This window comes from Sarcophilus harrisii, chromosome 1 (genome assembly GCF_902635505.1).
Source record: "Sarcophilus harrisii chromosome 1, mSarHar1.11, whole genome shotgun sequence".
NCBI classification, from domain to species: domain Eukaryota; kingdom Metazoa; phylum Chordata; class Mammalia; order Dasyuromorphia; family Dasyuridae; genus Sarcophilus; species Sarcophilus harrisii.
In genome coordinates this window covers 35,787,804-35,811,310 of record NC_045426.1, presented here as the reverse complement: position 1 = coordinate 35,811,310, position 23,507 = coordinate 35,787,804, and the positions used below count along the sequence as shown (strand labels likewise).

Genomic DNA, 23,507 nt, shown 5'->3' with positions numbered 1-23,507 from the left:
GATTTATAGTAGCCCGAATTTTAAATGAGATGAGCACTTTAAGCTTTGATTGGCTTGTACACTAATATAAAAGTGATTGTGATGTAATAATTAAAGGTTGTCATCCAAATAAACACTTTCATCCGCATTCACAAAGAACATGGTATTCTCTCCCTGTCCACATTTTCTCCTTGAAAATGTTCCATCTCTACTATTTTGAAGACATTAATAAACTAGACAATGTCTGTAGAGTGGCAGCCAAAAAGATGAGGGGCCTTGAGACATACTAGAGAAGTATCAGTTGACTGAAAGAAGTCTAGCTTGGAGAGAGAAAGACTTGAAGATAAGGGGAATGGATGAGACAAGAGACACAGATAGACACAGAAAGAGACAGAACATTTAAGCATTTGATCAAGCAAAGTTCTCAGATAATTTACATTTGTGTGTTGTAGAAAAATTCTTTTCACACACACACACACAAGGATTCTTAATCTTTTTTCTCTGTATTCTGGACTCCTTTGTCAGCTTCTTGAGGTCTAGGGACACCTTCTCAGAATATTTTTTTAATAAATAAAATGAAATACATGGGATTATAAAGAAAAACAATTGCATTGACACATATAGTTGTCAAAATATTTTAAACAAGTTTTGAGACCCCAGGTTGAGAACCCCCTGTAATAGCTGAAGACAACACATATAAGAGAATGGTAGCCTGGGAGGAGAGTTTAGGACAAGGAATTTATGGAAAATAATGATTGAAATTAGGGCAATTGATTGACATGTCCCTTTGTTAACAATCAGATCTGATTTTATGGATAATTTTGGAAAGAGGGATATGTGTGGGATGGGATGGACCAAGAAGTGGTCTGATGGGGCCTAGGTGAAGATTCGTCAATATGAATGCTCACCAGAGTATTTGAAATGTTGAAGAGGGAGAACAGTCTTGTCTTTTTGGCTCCAGAGGTCGGTATTGGAAATGATGGATGGCAGCTGCAAAGAGGAGGATCTGGGCAGATCCTTCCTCCAAGTCAGAAGTGACTTCAAGTAGAATGCCTTGCCATAGTAGAAAGGGCACTCTCCCTTTTGAGGGCCTTCAAGCAAAGGCTGTATGACCCTTTATTTAGCATGCAATGAAGAGATTGCTGCTTTTCTGAGACCTTTTGGACTATACTGCTCCAAGGTGTATTCCAATTTTGAGATGTTACAATTATATGATTCTCAGAAATTATAGATGTTCCCTTAAAAGAAGCTGTCTGGGTGCCTTTGGGGAGCATCTGGGGAGAAATTTATCACATTCGAGCTTATTTTTTCTAGCAAAACTTTTCAAGGTTGAATAACAGTAACAGAAAAACGAAGTGAGACTTCACTTGAGAATAATGGTCCAAACATGCTGTTGTGCCTGTGTTCCATAAAAGAAATCAGACTGTTTCCAGGCATTTTCAACCTGGGGTGTGTGAACTTTTTAAAAATACCTTCATGTCTTTTTCACTGAAGTCGATTTGCTACATAAAAACATTATTCAGAGAAAAGATCCGTGTCACCCAATTGCCACAGACAGGGATCCATGATACAGAAAAGGTTAAGACCCCTGCCCCCCACGATCTAAGCAGAAGTCAGATAAAAGCTTCCTGCCGAGAGCTCCGAGAAAGATGATGTCTAGCATGAGCTCTTTGTAAGATGCTGGCAGTCATGGATTCCCTCCCACCATCTGTTAAACAAAACTGATAGTACTAGAATTTGAGGTTGCCTCCAGTGGCTTTCCAGCTGCCAGGAGGAGGACTGAAATTACTCAGATCCAGGGATGCTATAACCTGGCAGGACTGGGATGGGTTCCTATGACAGGTAAGAATAGAATTTTTCTACAACAACCCACCCTGAAACCCATACAAATGTGTTGTTGTTTTAACAATGATATAAACACCTCATAAAAAGTAAAGTTAGGTATATTATTCAGTATTAAGTCTAACCTTGGAGGAGAGGATTATTTTGCTTGAACAGCATGATTGTTTATCTCTGCTAGCATTAATTTGCCTGGGAGGACCTTCCTATAAAAGGTATACTTTAAGGTCCATTGCTGCATGTTATATTGCAACAATGGCGCTTCCTCTGAAATGAAGAGATTGCCTCTTTTCCCATAATTGCACCTAACTCTGAAGAAAAGATCAGGGACCCTTAGGTGACTAACTTGTGCATTTAACTTGTAGTAAAAATGAAAATAAAATTAGCTTTGTAATCAGCATTTCTCTCTCCAAAACATTCCATTTCTTTGGTCTTAGAGCTGTGTAAACTATTTCGAAGCAATCTGCTCAATTGGGCGAGTTAATGATATTTAATTTGACCAGGCCAAACTTGACTTGCCTTGCATTTTTTCTGTAATTGCAGGCATCATAACTGCTTTGTGTAATGCAGATGGGATGCTAAGACAAAGCATAAAGGTTGTCATGTTCGGTTGGCTGATCACTTCTTGGAAGCTCTCAGTTATGGGATTCCAAGCTGACAGTGTAATAAGTGTTATGAGTACATGGTAATTCAAAACAAATTTGACTGTATGGATGGCTGTCTATGGTTCTGAACTCCCCTCACCTTCCCACCTTTTATTTGTGTGTGTGTGTTCGTGCGTGCATGTTTTAAGCAAATGTAATATATCCTAAACTACCTGCATCAAGATGTTTGGGGAATAGAGGCCAAGGTTCTTAAAGCTTTTTCTGACAGTCTAGGGCCAGAACTCTAGTATTCAGTCATTTAGAGTTTAACCTGAAAATATTTATGTGTTTATTGGTGTTAAAAAAAAAAAACTACAACAGGATCAAGAACCATCCTACCCTATCCCCAAGAATAACCCAGCTTCTAGAATCAGAATTATCCCTCAAAACTTACAAAGCATATTTATTTTATGGATAATAGATTTAGGGGCAAAAAGGCCATTGGAAGCCACTGGGTTCTTCGTTAGAAAAATGAAGCAAAAAATAAGTTGTCCAGGATCACACATCTTCCAAGGACTGTGACAGGATTTGAACTCTGCTCTCCCTGACTCCAAAGACAGCGTACTATATACTACTCCATACTGCATCCTTTTGGGAATGCTTTCCATTTAGTGTCAATCAGTCAGAAATGAAGTGAATTTCATACCATTGTGCATCCTTTAAAGAAGGTTCTACATATTTCTAAGCCATGATCTTCAGAATTAGAGAAGAATGAGACTGTGTCAGCTATGTTAGTTTTGTAGAACACTTTTGTTTTTTCCTTTTTCATTTTTTGTTTACAAAGGATGGCTCTGGTGGAAATGAAGGTGATGTAAAAACAAGAGATATCCTAATTTATAAAAATTAAATGCTTAGCTCCTTCCAGCTTTATGTTTTATTATTCAGTGAAGGACACAAGAAAGGTTACAAGGCTCTAGAAACATTCTCAAAAAAAAAAAAAAGAAAATTGTTTCCTTCTCTATTAATGCTGGCACATAGTAGGGCCTTACTATTTATGAATTGAACAAAATTATTTTCATTTAGCTTTATAATTGAAATCCTGTACTGTGTTGCCCATGGATTGATCCATATGGTTGATGAATGACATTGCATGGTTTTGGTGTGTGCCATCCCACAACATTTTGGAGTTTACCTTACGGTTTTCCTCTAAGTCTTCAGTAGAGTGGTTGCTACCCTCTATGTTGTCTCAATGCCGTGGGAAAATACACACGCTAAAGTGATTTAAAGGGGTCTTACTTGTTTCTCATAATCAAATGGCTCAGAGAACAGTTGAATGGTTTGCCAAGTCTTCATGATGGTGTTCTGCGCCATCATGAAATGCTCTCCAGCTTACAATTTCTCCTGCCAGGTCTTTCATGCATGTCTTTCATTGCACTGTTTAAACTCATGCTGAATGGTTCTACTGTGGGTTTGCAAGCTGTAACTCAGGGAAGCAGCAGCTGGGCTCAATTTGATATAGAAAATGGCTTGATCAAAGGAACACTGCTAATCAAAATGGGACTTTGACAAATCAGCACTTTGTTAATCCGATTAAGTAGATGGATCAGACATTGATAATGATAGATGTGAACTTGTTCAGAGTGATTTTTGTCATACATCAACTGAGTATGAATTTTATGTCTAAGGCAGAGGTGAACTGTAAATATAAAGAAGATGTGACATGGGAAGAAGACTGTTATTAAATAATAATAATAATAATAAAAGATGGCATTTATGTAGCACATTAAAATTGGCAAAAGAATTTTAACAAGTGTTTGTTCCCTACTAAATAATAATAAATTATTATTAAATAAATAATACAATAACACAGGCATGATAGGTATTAATTTCCCTCCCCTGTAAGCCCAGAAACTTGAGACTCATTTGGAAGTGGCCCAGTGATTTCACCACCTTCCACCATTATTAAGGGCTGGACACAAATCTTATTCCACTTATTCAAGCATACTACAAGAATTTCAGGACTGAAGTCATGAGCAAAAAAACAAAAACAAATGAGAATAATAATAATAATAAAAATAATGAGAGTTGCCCACATTTGGATAGCATTTTAAAGATTCCAGACCACTTTGTTCCAGCTCTGCTGGAAGGATTAGTGACTGGTACAGAGTAGGCATTTAATAAATGTTTATTGATTATTGATTAAGTGACTGACTAGTGAAACATATTATTATTATTGCCATTCTACAGCTGAAATCACTAATACTCAGATGGTCTGGCAATTTATTAGTCAGGATTTGAACCCAGATTCTCTGGTTTCATTTGAGAGGGACCTGCATGAAGACATTGACTGTTTTTGCCTTTCTTTGAATCCCTAGTTCTTAGCACAGTGTTTGAAACATAGCAAATGTTTAATAAATATTTCTTGATTAATTATATTAGGCTTTCTGTCATGTGGTACCAAGAGAATTCAGGGTATATAATAAGCCATTGATAAATTTTTTTAATAAAAATTTTCTTCTTGTGAACAGAATTGTCATTAATAAGCACAAACATTCTGATGTTCAAAGAATATTAAGGAGGCTCATACAACTTTTTAAAAACTATATGTATAACTGAGCAAAGTAGTAACAAAATTACTCTATATGAATGCAAATGAACATAGGATAAGTAAAAAGAGGGAGTGGAAAAACAAGGATTTTTTTCTGCAAAGGATTTTTGGAAAACTTAAAGAAGATCTCTGCTAACTTTAGGTGGTAGGACAGAAATTGTTTTTGAGATGCACTCTTCTGCTATGTGAAATGTCTAGTAAAGAGTGCTCAGTAAATACTTAAATACAGATAATGAAAGTCATCCAGACTTCTGGATTTGTGTTCATACAATATACTTAGTTTTGCATCATTTTCCAAAATTCTAAATTTAAATAGGACAAAAGCTGTTTGAATTGTGTGAAATATAACATTAATTTGCTTTTGTGTTATCAAATTAAGGCTGAACTGCAGATTATGCAAGGTGGATCATTATCCCTTATGGGAATTCCCTGACATTGTCTTCTCATCCTACTGTCCAGCTCCCATACCCACCTCGTTTCTCATTTTTCCTTCTCCAGTCTCCATCTCTTTCCCATCTCTCTTTTCCTTGTTCCTAACAGAGTCTCTCCCTTATATCACCTTTTCCTGTTCCTTACAAAGTAATAATAATAATTAATATTTTCTGTGTGCCAAGTGTTTTAAAAATATTATCTCATTTGGTTTTCACAAAAACTCTGAGAGGTGCTATTATTATTATTCCCATTTTACAGAACAGAGATTATATGACTTTCCCAGAGTCACAAAGCTATAAAATGCCTAAACTCAGTTTTGAAGTCAGATCTTTCAGTCTCCAGAGCCAGTATTCTATCCACTCCCCCATCCTAGCTACCTCATAGATCAGAGGATTATGGATCAGAGATCTTAGAAAGCACTTTAGAATCCTTCTGATCCAAGTACCTTAATTTACAAAAGGAGAAATTGATGCAAAGAAGTCAGAATTAAGATCACTAGAGTAATGAGACAACATCAGGATTTGAACCCAGATCTGCTAGCTAATTTTTGTCTTTCTATTGTTTCACACTTCAGATAAGCCAGTCCCACCACCCCTGCTCTGTGTCTTGCCCTCATTCCTCCATATTCCACAGCTCTGAGATGCCCACGTATGAACTACATGTCATTGTGGGCTCCTGATGGTCCCTTAAGATCATTTACTCAGTGACTTGAGGTGGCAAATTTGGGCAAGTCACCATATTAAAACAGTCATGTTGCCTGTGACTTTGGATGGACAGATTTCTGTGATTGAGCCTTGAGCTTACTTACTGGTACATTCAGCAATTTGTGGCCCACAGCCTCTTTTGCCCAAAGCCATCACCAGTGAAAGTAAATTACTTAAATGGATTGAATGCAAATCATTAATACTTACTCGGCTGTTGTAATTTAGTTAAGGCTTCATTAAAGGGAAAGAGCCCATCATCAATTCTTCAACCCAACTGTTATTTACAAGGCATTTGTGCAAAGTTGCCAATTCAGAGTTCTCCTTGTCCCAATAGGCCCTGAGCTGATGTATTTAAGAGAAAGTAGAAAAACAGCTGCAAGAATCAATGTCCATGTTCTGCTTGGACAAGTAGAAACAGAAGGAAGCTTTCTGCATCTTATTCATAAGGACAGCTCAAACAACTTGCAAGCCTTTTAAGTAAAGGAAAGTTATTATAAATAAAAAGTGTGCCAAATAGCATCCACCAAATGCATTAATATGAAGAATGAGCTTATAAATTATAATAATCTGAAAGACTCAGCCCAAAACTCCTTCAGCTAGCACAAATATTCTTCAGACTCTCAGGGAACATGTTGTTCATCCAAGAGAATTAAGAAAGCTAAAGAAATTCATGACAAGGAATTGGTTGTATGGTATAATGATCACTACATCACTAGTTTCCAATTTATTGCCAAAAACCAAAATACCATTTCTTGGGACATAATTTAATACTATACAGTTTGACAAAATGTCTTGGAGGAGATATCAGAAGAATTCAATTCAATTCCCGATTTTATAATTGTCTAGCTATGTGACTTTGGGTAAATAATGTAACCTATAAGCCAGTGTTTTCTTGGCTATGACGTGGGGACATAGCATTGTGTTACTTAAGTCCATAGGGTTGTCATGAGGATCAAAATCCCTAGTTTATAATTAAATTTCAATACATATATGGAAGTATGGTCTTATTTATGATGATACTTGTAATTCAACCATCCACCCATGCAGATCACTCTCTATCCATACTTTCCCACCCTGCATCACTCTTGGCCATGATTTGGAATCCATCCTTAGGTTTTCTTTTCATGAATTGCATGGATGCTGATGGAACAGATCAACTATCCATATATTATATTTCTCTTGCTCCATGACCAATATCCCATCATGCTTTCCAATCATCTCTTTATCAGATGACTCCTTTGCCCTGCTTCTTTTACATAATTCTTCATTTGGAATGTGCTTCAGCAAGCTCACATATATAGTGCACTTCTGCATTGTCCTTTCCTTATCTCCAACTCTGACAACTATAGTATCCAGTGATTCAAAACAATATTTTACCAGAAAAATAATGGTCCCACATAACAAGGAAAATTAAACTTAATTCCATGCAGCAGGACCTTTCCACATATCTTTTACTAATACCGTGCTGCCCTCTTTTCCATTACTTTGTGTTCTCTTTGTTTATATGTTTACAAACATATAAAAAATACTAAAACATACTAAAAGGTAAATTCAAGGTAGTTGTGTTTCAAATGTAGAAACTAGCAGCTGAGGGGATCAGGAATGGGTTAGTGTAGGCACTTGAGCTTTACATTAAAAGAAACTAAGCATTCTGGGAGGTAGGGATGAGAGGGGAGTGCATTGAGGCATGAGGGACAGCCTGTACAAAGACCTGGAAATGGGAGATGAATGAACACGTATAAGTAATAATGTCACCTACTTTAACTGGGATAGAGATGATGTGAAAAGGAGTCATGTATAATGATACTAGAAACTAATTAGAATCAGATTGTGAAGGGTTTTAAATATCAAACAGAGGAGTTTTTAATTGTATCCTCCAGACAATAGGGAATTTGAGCTCAGATCTGTGTTGTAGGAATATTTGGCAGATGTTTGGAGCATACAATGGGGAGGGGGGAGATTTGAGAGAGAGACCAGTTAGGAAACTGTTACAGTAAGTCAAATGAGAGATGATGAGAGCTAGAGTCACGTGGATGGAAAGAAAGAGCTGGATGGAAAAGGTATTATACAAATGAAATTAAAAAAAGATTGGCCATGAGGGATGAGGGAAAGAGAAAAGTTAAGCTTATGAAAATGAAGTGATTTATTTTAGAGTAAAAGAGTATTTTATTATCCTAATTCAGATTTTGCATCCATATTTCCCCATCTTTAACTCTCTTGTTACCTAGCATCAATATCATGGGTCAATGGAAACAGTAATAAACTTGGGTTCAAATCCTACCCCTTCTGCTGCCTGCCTTTGAATCATTGGGGTCTACTTATTCAACTGCTAGCCCAAAGATAATGACTGTCAGTGATATTGTAGAAAACTGAAATGGATAAGATTAAAAGCCATTTTTATGGTTTTTTTCCTTTATTTTCATCACACTTGTAAAAAAAAAATGAACGAGAAATAAAATCTACAAGGATTTCATCATTGGTTTAAAGTCCGATTTTGTTTTCTTAACTGTTTTAACAGGTGAATGGGAAGGATTTATCCAAAGCAACCCATGATCAAGCTGTGGAAGCTTTCAAGACAGCCAAAGAACCCATTGTTGTCCAGGTCTTAAGACGGACCCCTCGAACAAAGATGTTTACTCCTTCACTAGACTCCCAGCTGGTGGATATGGGCACCCAAACTGACATCACCTTTGAGCATATCATGGCACTGACTAAGATGGCATCCCCCACCCCACCGGTATTGGATCCATATCTCTTGCCTGAAGAGTAAGTAATGAAACAATAAATTACTAAAAATGTGACTTGTTATATTTATTACATCATCAAATCATTACAGCATTATTTTTTCCTTCCATGTGGAAAAAAAATTAATGCTTCTTGTAATTCTCCTTTGAGTTGCCTCTGTTTAACTTTATTGTTTATGGAGGCAATAAATTGTAGCCTGCTCTGAACTGTTCCATTCTGTTCCCACATATTAATTACTTTATTATAACCCTGAAGCGGAGTTACTCACATTATATTCTAGGAGCAAAATTACTTACAAATGTTGTCAAAGAAGCTTCAGAATAAAATTTAATCACTCCAAATGATAATTTGAGGATTTTGTAGTTACAACTCAGAGAAATGATCTTTATTTGTTTAAAGACATATGCACATGGAGTATAAAAAAGAGCCTGGAGATAATAGATTTTCTTTCTTTTGACCCCATTTGCATCCATCTTACCTACATGGGAGCCCCATGTGCTAATAACTCAAATATTTGGTTACTATACATTGATGAATGACACTTAACCCTGCCCACCTGCTCTTTTTGCAGAGGTCCAAAGACCATCTAGTCCAAGGACCAACTTTTACACATGAGGCCTACAAAGATACCATGATTTGGAAGAAGCACCTTGGACCACAGTAGTGGATCAGTGCTATAGACTAAGTAGATAATACTCAATAGTAAATAATCATACTAATCTAGTGTTTGATAGACCCAAAGATTCAAGCTTTGAGGATAAGAGCTCACCATTTAACAAAAATTGCTGGGAAAGCTGCAAAGTAGTTTGGCAGAAACTAGACACAGACCAACATCTCAATACCATTTATCAAGATAAAGCCAAGACGAATGAGTGATTTAAAACTAAAGAGTGATATCATGAGTAAATTAGAGGTGCATGAAAAAATTTATAGGTCATTAGGCAAAAATTCATAACCCAAACAAGAAGTAGAAAGGATACAGGAAGTAAAACCGGATGGTTTTGATTACATGAAATTAAAATTTTTGCACAACCAATGCAATCTAAATTAGAAAGAAGAAAACACAAAATGGACCAATTTATACAAGGTTTCTCTGATAAAGTCTCATTTTTCAAATATTTAGGGAAATGAGCCAAATTTATAAAAAATAAGAACAATTCCCCAGCTGATAAATGGTCAAAGGATAAGAACAGGCAGTTTTAGAAGAAGAAATCAGAGTTAAAAATAATCACTTGAAAAATGCTCTTAATTACTACTGATCACAGAAATGGAAATTCAAGATACTTTGAGGTACCACCTCATGCTAGTCATATTGGCTAACATAACAGAAAAGGAAAATTAAAAATTCTGGTGTGTTGCAGAAAAACAAATGGGCAGCTAGATGGTGCAGTAGATAGAGCACCAATCCTGAAGTCAGGAGGACCTGAGTTCAAATCTGGCATCAGACACTGAACACTTCCTAGCTGTGTGACCCTGGGCAAGTCACTTAACCCCAATTGCCTCACCAAAAAAAAAAAAAAAAAAAAAAAAACAAAAAACAGAAAACAAACAAAACAAAAAACAAAAAGCAGGGACATAGTGCACTAATTCAGTCATTCTGGAGAACAGTTTGGAACTATGCCCAAAAAAGCCAAGCATACCTTGGAGCCATCAACATTACTACTAAATTTATATCCCAAACAGATAAAAGAAAAAAAGACATACAAAAAATTTACAGTAACTCTTGTAATGGTAAAGAATTAGAAATGAGGGGACATCCATCAGTTGGAAAATGGTCCGGTGGTATATGACTGTCATGCAGTGCTTTTGTACCATAAGAACTGACTAGCAGAACAGTTTCAGAAAAATCTGGGAAGACTTACATGAACTGATATTTGCAAATGAGGGTAGCAAAACTAGGAGAACATTGTCTACAATACCAGCAATAGTGTAAGGATGATGAACTGGGAAAGACTTAGCTACTCTGATCGAGACAATGACCTAAAACAATTCCAAAAAAAGGATTGATGAACTCTGAATGCAGATTGAAACAGATTTTTTTCACTTTCTTTAGATTTCCTGCTACTTCTTTTTTTTTCCAATTTGGTTAATATGGGAAATATATTTTGTGTGACTTCACATGTATAATTGATATCAAATTGCTTGCCATCTCAGTAGATGGGAAAGAGGTGAGAATGAGGGAAAGAATTTGAAACTCAAGATTTAAAAAAAAAAAAATGAATGTCAAAAAAAAATTTTTAAGAGAGAAGGGTAAGGAGTAATGGGGAAATTAGAAAACTCCAGACAAAGAAGGTCTCTTTTAAAGCATATCAGCCCTGCTTTGCAGATTATAATCTTAGTTGCCTGAGGCACACAGAGAGGCTAAATAAATTAATTGCCCAGAGCCACATAAGCCATTATATATCTGATAATGAGTCTGCTCTCTAGCCATTGCAAAGTTCCTCTCAGAGGCTCACTACAGACAAAAATTGAATGTTAGTTTATTGGCCTGCATGTGCTTTCATACCTGAGCACAAAAGAGATTCTTCCTATATAACATTCCAGAGAAATACTGATCTCTATTGCCATACTTGTTTGCAAGTTCACTACCATTTGACACATGGGAAAACTCCTCATCTTCTGAAACTAAGTGGTCTGACCCCAGTGTTGTGAGCCTTTTGGGGTCCAGAATAATTTACCCATTTGCTAAATGGTCTTGTTCCTCATTGTTGATAATAAGTATTCTTAGGCACTTGGCCACTGAGCTGACAATGAGAGGATCCTTGAAAGTGAATGCCTTCTTTCCTCCAAGAAAAGTTACTTTTACATTGAGTCTGACCCCCATCCTCTAATCTCCCAGAGGATTTAGAAATAGCCAAACAGCCTCAGAGGTCAAAATGATCCAGATTCTCAGTTGTAAGGTCAGAAACCAATATATCATGTTGGTTACCATGGAGGGTTCTGGGATTTAATGGAGACCATTAAGCTGATGGCTGGACAGCACCATCCTCACTGCTAAAAGCCCCATAAGTACGAGTAGTTGGTTTGCCCAGTAAGGCCAGAAAATTGAAAGCCGTTGCTTGTTTAAAATGCTATTCACTTCTGGCTTGTTGTTTCCAATGTAAGTGCTTGGGAGGCAAGATGAGAACTAACCAATTACAACATTAATCTGGGAGTACTAAAGATCCTCAGCCAGCCAGTCAGTATAATGGGAGCCGTCTGCATCCATATAAGCATCCTCCCCCATGCCTTGGCAGGATTCTGAAAACAGGTGCCCTCCTACCTGGAGGAGCCAAAGCTAATTGAGAAAGAATGCCATCCCAGCTGGCAGTGGAAGAGGTTAAAATACTTGCTACTTACACCTTCACACTCCTAAGCTCCCTGTCTCCATGACCCTGAACTCTTCCAGATCTCATTGGACAGTGTTACAAGCTTAAAGGATGGGTTTTATGAGTCACTCTGTATGCAGAGAGACAGCATGGGATACTGGAACTTGGCTTTCACTCCTGGCTCTGCCTCTTCACTTCCTTTGTGAGTTTGCACAGACATTTTATTTCTTGGGTCTCAATTTCCTCATTCTCATGACTTTTCAGAGTCTCGTCTTCCTCTAAATTCATGATCTGATGGTCCAAATTTCCTTCACTGAAGGGAGGCTCCTGTTTTTCTAAGACTTTAGCAGTGTTTTAGTGATGGCTACATTATGGTGTCTAGCCCAGAGAAAGGCAGTGAACCTGAGAAGAGAAGAGAACTTTAATCTTGAGCACTTGCCTTGGGCCAAGCAGTCAGCTGGAGCTGCTCTCCTGTTTCATAGCCCTTCCTCCTTTGAAATATATCTTCCCAGAAGTCCAAGTATAGCTTCCTAATTACTAAGCAACCTCATGTCCCCCAAATATTTCAGGACTCCATAATAGAAAATACTTCCTTTCCCATCAAACATCCATGAAATATATATATATATATATATATACTGTGCCGCCAAAAGGAAGAAGAAAAAAAAAACAACCCTCACATTTCCATTTGCAGAGAAGTGATCACAGTGCCCTATCATGTCTTTGCCATGACACATGGGGAGGATTAATGAAAATGATGCTTGAAACAACCTAAATCTTGTTTCATCTTCTTAGGCATTCATCTGCTCATGAATACTATGATCCAAATGACTACATGGGAAGCATCCATCAGGAGATGGACAGAGATGAGTTAGAACTGGAGGTATGACCAATGTCCTTTTCTCATCCAACATGTCCAGTATGTACATGTGAGCCATTTAATTGAAGGAAAATATTGCATGTGCCATTCAACTTGTGCAATTTGCTTTTCCTCCCCTAAAAGAAAAAATATAAACCAGAAACAAAAGCTTGAACAAAGCAATTGTAAAAGGTAAGATTTTGTTGTTTGTTATATAATTCAAGCAAGCAAGCAAGCTAATATGTGTTTATTAACCTCTCTATGGACTAAGCACTGGGGATACAATAAAAAGGTAAAAATGATCCCCACCCTCAAGGAGCTTACATTTGAAGAGAGAACATGTATATAAAGACATAGCTACATAGAAAACATCAAAAGAATAAGTGTAAGATAGCTTTAAAAGGGAAGGCATTAGTAGTTGAAAAGGAATGAGAGAAGGAGCAACCTTCTTTGAAAACTGTGGTACTGGAGTGTATCTTGAGGCAATCTTTGGATTCTCAAAGGTGGAGGGGGAAAGTGAGAACATTGTATTCCTCTGCACAAATGTGCAGAGTTGAAGCATCACCCTTGAACAGAGTATCCCCCAGGCTAATATGGCTGGACCAATAAGTATGTGGAGAAAATATAAGATCTCTGGAGAGCTAAAAAAAAAAAAAGCCATGTTTTTAAAAGCTTTGGATGTCAAACAAAGAAGTTTATAACTGATCCTAATGAGGTAAAAAGCCAATGGAGTAAGGATTTGAAGTAGATGTGTGCTTTGGCAATTATGGATGGCAGGAAGAATTAAAATGGAGCTTATATGGACTTATATGGACTGTTTATGCCTGATGTGGTGGAGCACATCATCCTGTTGGGCAGAGCAACCACAGGCAGATACATTGTGCCTTGACCCCCAAAAGAGTGATGTCATTTTGAACCCCTTTAAGATAAAGGATGACAGTAGCAAAGTGGAGAGAGACTTGAGGTAGAAAGACCAATGGGAAACTCTTACATTAGTCCCAGTGAAAGATGGTGAGAGGACAAGACATTTTGTAGAGAATGAAATTACAAGTTTTGGTGACTTAAAAAGTTTTCTACCATTCATATCTTCTCTCCTTCCCCTCTCCCTCCCTCCCTCCCTTTCCTTCCTTTCCTCTCTTCCCCCCCCCTCTCTCTCCTTTTCTCCCTTCCTCTCCCCTTAAATCATCATTACCCACTCTGCACAAGACAAATTATAGGAGACTGTGTCTAGAAACCTGACCTATGTGATCCCCACATCTCTTGTTGACTAATAGAAATGTCATCTTGCAATTACTGTTTCTAGACTAATGACTTTCTTCTGAGGCAGAAGATATAACATATACCCAAAGAAAAGCAGGGTGTGAGCTACTTGAATGTTGAAAGACTGCTATCCCCAGAGGGACCAAGGTTTTGGGTGGAAAGATGGCATATTGTGACATCTGAGTTTCATATTTTAACCAGGTATTCTTTCTGAGTAGGCACCTCAGCTCACCTTAGCTTACAGGAAGCTTTCATAGATAACAGGAACTCCTGCAGAGGAAATCCTCTGTCAAACCTGATCTGCACTCTAACATTTAGTCTTAGAAAGTTGCCTGAGGCACTAAGGAGATAAGAGACTTGGCCAGAGCTAATTATGTCAGAGAGAAGACCCAGAGCTTCCCAACTAGAAGCTTGCTCTCCACTGGTCAGATATTCTCACAGTGAACCTGTGTTCTCACTGTGGCATGCCCTTGTGAATTTGATAGTCACAGATAAAGGTTTCCGGTAGATATATGAATTATATATGTGTGTATATATATACACATATATATATGTAAATATATATATGTATGTATACACACGTGTATATTGTATATACACATATATATGCATATATATATATATATATATATATATATATACACACACATATATCATAGAGCTAGAAGGAACATCAGGGGTCATCTAGTCCAAATATTCTATTTTTAAGATGAGGAAAGTGAAGTCCAGAGGTTATCCAAAGTCACACAGATGGTAAGGAACCATCACAGTGGGATTTGAAACCAAATCCAGTCAATGCTTTTGCAACTATTTCTAACCACTCTTAATGACCATGAATGATTCCCATAATGATTTTTGTTTACTTTCTAGTAAAAGTTGGTTTCCTATTAAGTATGTAGTCAAGAAGACTTTTTTAAAGAGAATTTTAGAGAATACTTTTTTTTAAAAAGTTAAAGCAGATTGATTGCTTCTGTGCCTCTCAGAAGTCAGCCAGTTGGAAATGGTTAACATTTTGTCTTACTTCAGAGTTGGTCATCAGGCGGCCTGAGCTAAAGCATTAGTACTTAGGAATGAGAAGAATTACTTGGTAGCAAAAGGGGATCAGTTCAGTAATAAAAAGGTACCCGAATGGTTGGAAACTGCTGTTCTTGGGGTAGTTCTAAAAAGACTGACGATGTTTGTTCCAGTGTTGGAGGAGACTGAGATTAACGGTAGGGAGCAGTATTCTTACCCACTCACGTTCACCTGGATACTAGCATTTGGATTGTCCCCGGAGAAATGGATTCCAACCCAAAGCCACCACTGGTTGCGTTTATTTGGGATGGAGGGCATGGGGAGAGCAGAGGGCGTGGCTGGTGACTGGATCCGGGGAAATGCACTGTTTATAAAACATGCTTTGAACTTAATTGAGGCTCCCTTCCTAAAACGAATATGGCCCAGACTAGCCTAATCACTGGCTTAGTTAAAATTAAAAAGAAGAGTCTTGTAAATCTTCAGCTAGTGTTATTTCGATTGGCATCTACTTAAAGCCAGCAAGATTGTGCGTTAGTTACATTTACTGTCAATTACATGCAACGTGCAACAGTTTCTGTTTGATAATTACTTAGTGTGTTGCTTGTCCAACCACTTTCCTCTTAAAGGATTATTTTCAGGAGAGAGAGAATATGATACCCAAGAATATTATAATTTGGTGTTTTAAAAAAATTGGTTGTATCAATTGGTGTGTTTTCGACATCTCATTTTTAAAAAGACTTATCTAACTCTCCTTCAGGCAGTAAAGATTGCTTTGTGCTTTTGCTATTTAATTACTAGACATCCATCAACTGAGAGATACAATGTAGCAAAGTGGATGGAATCCTTGAACTTGGGATCAGGAAGACCTGGATTCGAAAGTGACCTCAGATTCTTAGTAATTGTGATGCTGTTGTCCCTGAGCTTTTTTTTTCTCTCTACCTCAGTTTCTTCAACTATAAAACCTGGATGATAATAGATAATACTGCCCAGGGCCATTGAGAGAACCTAATGAGGTAATATTTGTAAGGCACTTTACATCATGCCAGTTCTGTAAAGCATTTACATAATGCTGGTTATTGTTAGTAAGCAAAATATAAAGCCAAACTGAATCTGTTCCTCAGAGTCCTTAATCTTCTCAAGAAGGAACAGACCGGTGGTTCAGGTTAGTTTGTAGATTCCATTTTAGGTCAGCAGCCTGGCCTAGTGGACCAATTGTGAAGCCCTGGATTGCTCTGGCAACTCAGTGCCCATAGGCTAATTTCTCTCTGCCTCGGTTTTCTCTTACACATTTATTTTTCTTAGTTCACAGAGTTGTGAAGCTCAAATGAAATCATGTATATAAAGTCATAGGCAAACTTTAAAGCTCTTTGTCAATATCTGATGGGAGTAGTGAGAGAAAGAAGAGTTAATAATGAGGAAATAAGAATAAATAATAACAACCTCAAAATATCCTAGAGAACTAAACCAATATGCTATTCTGGAACTGAACATATAGGACATAAAACTAATTCATAAAAATTAAGAATGACTCTCCAGCTAAAATACTTGTAATCTTCAAGCTGCACTAAATATAAAGCTTTCAAAGTGCAGACAGACCTCTGACTGGAGAATCAGAGTCTTGAGAATGGGATGAAGTACATAGCATTCCATTGCTGCTCATCTTGGATTGAGGATACTTTCAAGTCCTCCTTGTTCCATGTCCTCCCTGTGAGATGACACCCATGAATTTATCCTGTGTACGTCTTGTCTGCATAGTGGTGTGGGTACTGTCTTCCTCAATAGACTGAGCTTCTTTAAGGCAGGGACTGTTTTTCTTCTTATCTCCAATACTTAGCATCATGCTTGGCACATAAAGTTAATTGAATGATCAACAGTGAACCTATAGAAGCTAAAGTTTCCACTTACTGTTTTGATTCAACAACAAAAAGTAGGTTTTATTGTTGTTATTCACTTGTACAATCCGGTATTGAACATTAAATGTGAAGGAATTGCAGGGCAGGAACATATCAAAATTTCCATTTGAACCTCAATGGAAGGATGAGACAGGGAGAAATAGTTTTTTGGTAGAAGGAATTGCCTTGCCAGGTATTCTGTGTGATCATAGATAAAATAAAATACATGATGATGGGGATAGTGGTGGTAGGATGGTGGTGTGATGACAATAAAGAGGAAGAGAAACCAGAGACTTCTAGCCTTAGAGTTAGGGAGAGCTAAGTTTCAGTCTCACATATGGTACACAATAATTGTATGTTCCTGAAAAAATTTCTTGACTTCTTGGGGATCCAGACAACTGCAGAGAACAGTTGCTGATCTGTATTGGTAGGAGTTTCTTCATGGGAAAGTTACCTACACTAAAATCATAGATCTAAGGCTGTAAGCTGACCCTCAGAGCAGTAAGATGAAATTCTCTCTAAGGTCTAGGGAAGTCAAGTCACTTACCTCTAGTTTGGGGTGAAATCATTCATATGGAAGAAAATGGTTAATTTCTGCTTCATATTACTCATCTGTAAGAGATTGGATTAAATTATCTCCAAAGTCTGTTCCGGTTCTAACTCTGTAATTCTGTGATCCTATGATGTCATCTGCACTTTTAGCTCACCTACTCACCTTTTGCTGAGTACTTAGACTCATTGGAATCACTTGGACAAATGGGAAATTCTAAGGGGTGGACAAGATGACAAAGTAGAAGAATTTATACAGCTCAGCTTTCCCCAAATTCTAAACAGTAAACCCATTGCCACACATCTCCTCCACCCACCTCCTCACCCTGGATCAGCATTAGATATATTATACTGAATAGAAAAGGTGGATGGCACAATTTTTTTCCTCTGCATATTTATTGGAATATTTTTAAGCATGATGCACTGAGAAAATATATCCTTATTCTAAAATATCCAAAATGAACATATTTAGAATAGTGTCAAATCCAATTATGCAGCATCAGGATTATACCCAGTGGTCGATCTACCAACTAATCATCTGTAAAGATTCAGGTACTAACCACCCGCCCTAAATCTTGTTTTCAGCAACTAAAGGAAATGGGGAGAAGAATAGTAGTAAAATATGGGGTTTTTTAATGTTTTAATTTCCCAGGAGCTCCATCAATCATATATAACATTATATGTCCATTAAGCAGCCTTCATCTGTGGTTATGTGCTGATAGCATTAAAAGTTTTTAAAATAACCAAGCAGAGAAAAAGAATTGTTAATGTTTTCATGAAAGAAGACAATTCTCACCAATCATGCCTGATTTTCAGGGAGTGACTTAAGCAAAAGCCCTGCTGCACCATTCTTGGATCTTTCTGGGTCTTGCTATCTGCCCTGCTCCTTAACTGCCTTCTTTGTGTCATCTCCCCTGGGTTAAGCTCTGAATTCCTGTAAGCAAGGAGTAATTCACTAGTTCTCTTGAAATCCCCAATACTTAGTACAATTTGGGGCAAATAGTAAGTAGTTAATATATTCTTTTTTCATTCATACACAATTGGCAAGTATCTGAATTACATAATATTTGAACCCAGATTTCTCTTGATTCCAAGACCATTGCACTTTCTTTTACACCATATATATCTCCAGAAGGGGCTGTATCCATTATGCCAGCGACATTTTAAATCTTTTGAAAACATTATTGTTCGGTTTCTCAGTCGTATCCGACTCCTTGTGACCCTATTTAAGGTTTTCTTGGCAGAGATACTAGAATGATTTGCCCTTTTCCTCTCCCTTTCACTTAATACATAAAGAAACTGAAGTAAGGAGGGTTAAGTGATTTGTCACAGAACTAGGAAGCATCAGAGACCAGATTTGAAGATGTCTTCCTGATTCTAGGCCTGGAATTGTATTCACTACTCTTCCTAACTGCCTTTGAGGGCATAGACTATGTCTTATTCTTCTGTGTATCCTCCACATCTGTCCATTGTGGTGGGAACTTAATAAGTTTGTGCTGTTTATTCTAAATATATCACAGACATACACGCTGAAAGCTGTCTCTTTGCACTCAGGTCATTATTTTACCTACCTAGCAATAGACATGGGGTCTATTTTATTATTAGTGTAATATGCTAAAAGCTTCAGGTGAGTTTCTAGAGAAGTAGTTCATAATGAGGGATCTTTGAATTTTTTTTAAATATTTTAATAACTTTACTTCTATGTAGCTGGTTTCATTTATGTAGGGACCAGCCAGATGGCACAATGGATAGAGTGCCTGGCCTGGAGTTAGGAAGACTTATCTTCCTCAGTTCAAATCTGACTTCACAGCAACCCTTTTTGTAGTAGGAAAGAACTGGAAATTGAGTTGGATGTCTCTCAGTTGGGAAATGGCTGAATAAATTGTGATATATGAATAGATATTGTTCTGTAAGAAATAATGAGCAGGCTGATTTCAGAAAAGCCTGGAAAGACTTACATGAACTGATGCTAAGTGAACTGAGCAGAATCAAGAAAACATTATACACAGTAACCATAAGAGTATGGGATGAGTAACTGTGATGGAGTTGGCTCTTTTCAACAATGAAATCTGAATGTGGATCAAAGCATAGAATTTTCACCTTTTTGTTGTTATTTGTTTACTTGTTTTTTTTTTCCTTTCTTATGCTTTTTCCCCATTTGATCTGATTTTTTACACAACATGACAAATATGGAAATATGATTAGAAAATTGTACATATTTAACTTATATTGGATTGCTTGATCTCTTGGGGAGAGGGAGAGAGAGGGAGAAAATTTGGAACATAAAGTTTTGCAAAAGTGAATATTGAAAACTATCTTTGCGTATATTTGGGAAAATAAAATGCTATTAATTTTTTTTTTAAATCTGGTTTCAGACACTGCCTAACTGTGTAACCTTGAGTAAGTCACTTAACCCTGTTTGCCCTGGTTTCCTCATCTGTAAAACAAGCTAGAAAAGGAAATGGCAAATCATTTCAGTTTATTTGCCAAGAAAATCCCAAAATTGTGTCACAGTCAGACACAAACAAAAGTGTTTCATTTGTAGGAAAGAAGCATTTATTAAGCACTTATCAAGCTCTACCCACTGTGCTAAATGATTTCACAAATACAATCTCATTTGATCCACCTAACAAGCTTGGGAGATAGATGCTGTTTACAGTTGGGGAAACTGAGACCAAGTAATTTATCCCAATGTCACACAGTTGTTAAGTGTCTAAATCAGAATTTGAACTTCTTTTGTCCTGACTCCCAAGTCCAATGTTTGATCAACTAGCATGTGTTTGTTGGTGTATTTTTCTTGTATATTGCTCTTAAAAACTTATGCTAATGAGTAGAATGATTTAAATTTAACCTGAAAGGGCATTAAAAAAAAAAAACTTATAGTCTTGACAACTTAGCAAAGCACTGGGGTTATGAGAGGCTGCCATACAGGTGTTACCAATAAATTATTCATACCAGCTTGATTAATAGTCTTTTTAAAAATCATATCTTGATGAACAAATATTTTGTGAGTATGCTTATACTGCTATACCCAGATCACCATAGTCCGTGTTTAATTAAAAAAAAAAAAACTTCTTAGGTTCAAACTGGAATTAAGTTGGAAATTAATGAGGATCAATGGGTTGTAAGGATTTTAAATTTACACTGGGCTCAGAGATACTGCTCTTCATTACAAAATCATAAAGCTAGAAGGAATAGGAATATTTAAAAACACAAAATCTGAGTTGGAAAGGATGTCCAAGACAAAATCGTCTACCCGTGACTGATCAAAAATCCCTTCTATGCTATTTCCAACAAAGTTTGAAACCCCCTTGCTAAAGAGAACCTCCCCAGATTGCTTATTCCCTGACCTTAGAAATCATCTATTCTAAGTCATTCATTTGAAAGATAAGAAAATTGAGGCCCAGAAAATACTCCTCAAGGGCAATATGGCAATGTAAGCAGGGATGGGCATATTTCCTGGGTATATAAATAATCAGCAAGCAATTAAATGCTTACCCTATTCCAGGTTCTGTCCTCAGGGCTGAGTATCCAAAGAAAACTATGGTGTGGCAAGGAAGGAAAAACAATCTTTTCCCTTTACTATAAATTCTAATGAGAGGTATAACATGTAACAACTAAATTCGAGTGTGTATAACAATGGATACAGTGTATACAGTATATGAGTGTATATAGTACAGTGGATAGAACTCCAGGCTTGGAATCAGAAACTCACCTCTTCCCAAATTCAAATCTGGCTTCAAGCATTCACTCATGTGATCCTGGACAAGTCACTTCACCTTGCCTCAGTTTCTTTATCTGTAAAATGAACTGGAGAAGGAAATGGCAACCATTTTGATATCTTTGCCAAGAAAACCCCAAATAGGGTCACAAAGAGTCAATTATAACTGAAATGGTTGAATAACAACAAACATAGAAGATATATAGTGAACAGCAATCATCGGACACACTGTATCTTGACCCCAAAATAGTGATATCATTTTGTCCTCTTCAAGAATGAAGGAGAACTACCACCATAAAGAGTAGATGAAAGCATTTTGAAAACAGAAGATATGGAAGGATGAGGGAAAGCCTCCTGGATAACATAGATATTGAGATTCCAGATAGAATCAGTTCTATATTCTCTTTGCCACATTGGCCATTGCCTGGAATTTTGTTCCCTGCTTCAACTATCAGAAATGCCCAAAACTCTTATTGGATGCTATTTATGCCCTTCTTTTAAAGACCATTTAAATGTCTCTGCCTCTTACTTCCTGTGGGATCTTAGGCCAGTCACTTAATCTGTAAAATGACCATATTGGTACCTAATCTACCAAAGGCTATCTAAAAACAAAGTACCGCCATACCATCCCTCAGCTTCCTGAATTACACACATCTGACTTTGGTTTCTGCTTACTCTGAAGCCTGCCAGAGCAGAAGGAGAAACTCAGGTCAACAGCTCTCTCACAAAATTGACAGATGCAACAGCAGACCCTTTTCGGCTCTGGTATTTTAAGTCTGCTTTCCCAGCATGTCTTTATCCCATGCATCTTTACCTTTTCAAAACCAAATCATTTTCAAGGTATAGAAAGATGCCCCCAAGAGACTTCACTTAAGCCAACAAATCTACTTCCTCTGAAAGCCGATTTTCTTTTTAAATAGCATCACAAGTTTATCCTGGACAACCAGATGCACTCCAGGGTGGTGGAGATGACCTTGCTCACTCAACTCAAACATCTTGAAGAACATTTGGTTTTTCCTATCACAACTCACCTTGGTCTGGGCAGAGACTGCTTGTTGTTTTCAGGAGAAGAACTCTGCCTCAACAACATTGCAGTAACCTTTAGCAAAATCCCACTAAATTAATACAACATGACTTTCTGGGTAATTGTGCCCTCTTAGGAGTAACTTTAATAGGAACCAGCAGCTAAATTCGATGCTAAACTAATCTAAGGAAATTTGTTGTGGTAGGACCATGTGTCATTTGGGGGATGGTAATACCTGAAAAAAATGTCTGGCCAGAAACGTGAATTACAAAAGATTAAACAGTGAACACGGTACCTTTGAGCATGATTCCTCTAGCAGAGGGAGTGATTCACAACACCTGCTATGTTCCAGGCACCCAGAATTGAAGAGGAAAAGGAAGTTAAGAAGTGTAATTGAGATATGATATAGTTGTTTCTCCTCCTTCTCCTTCTTATTCCCCTTAACTTTTCCCTGACACAATGGCCCATATTTTCATTATCAATATTATTCCAGTTGTTGTGGTAAGTTAGGGAATCTTATAGTTTTCTCCAGAACTGAGCAGCTAAAGATTAATGGAGAATTGAGTGGTGGGTATGAATGGAAAGCAGCAAGTTAACCAGTGAGGAATCATACAGGAGGAGAGGTTTAAAGGATGTCAACAGACAACATTATTCCAGTTTGTAAGTTGGGGAATCTTACAGTTTCCTCCCAGAACTGAGCAGCCAAAAGGTTAATGGAGAGTTGGGTGGTAGGTGTGAATGGAAAGCAGCAAGTTACTGATGAGGAATTGTACAGGAGGAGGAGTGTGAAGCACCACTCTAGCCTTTAAGAAGCTTACACTATACTTGAATATCTGGCAAAGTACCAAATATTCCATACCATGAAGGATCAAAGATTTAGTACTTTGGAAGGGAGGGTCCTCAGAGGCCATGTAGTCTTATCACCACCATTTTACAAATAGGGAAACTAAGGTCTTAACGAGACCTTACAAGTGGGATTTGAACTCAGA

At 37.3% G+C, this 23,507-nt stretch overlaps 1 protein-coding gene across 3 annotated transcripts in view; it reads left to right on the top strand.

The window, feature by feature from the left end:
- Window positions 1-23,507, top strand: part of PDZRN3 (PDZ domain containing ring finger 3) — a 276,234-nt gene that overhangs the window by 238,652 nt on the left and 14,075 nt on the right. For all 3 annotated transcript variants that reach the window (XM_012543574.3, XM_023498126.2, XM_003762367.4), the window contains 2 exons: window positions 8,665-8,912; window positions 12,995-13,082. In XM_012543574.3, the coding sequence (XP_012399028.2) occupies window positions 8,665-8,912; window positions 12,995-13,082 (336 nt within the window). The remainder of the gene's footprint in view (window positions 1-8,664; window positions 8,913-12,994; window positions 13,083-23,507) is intronic.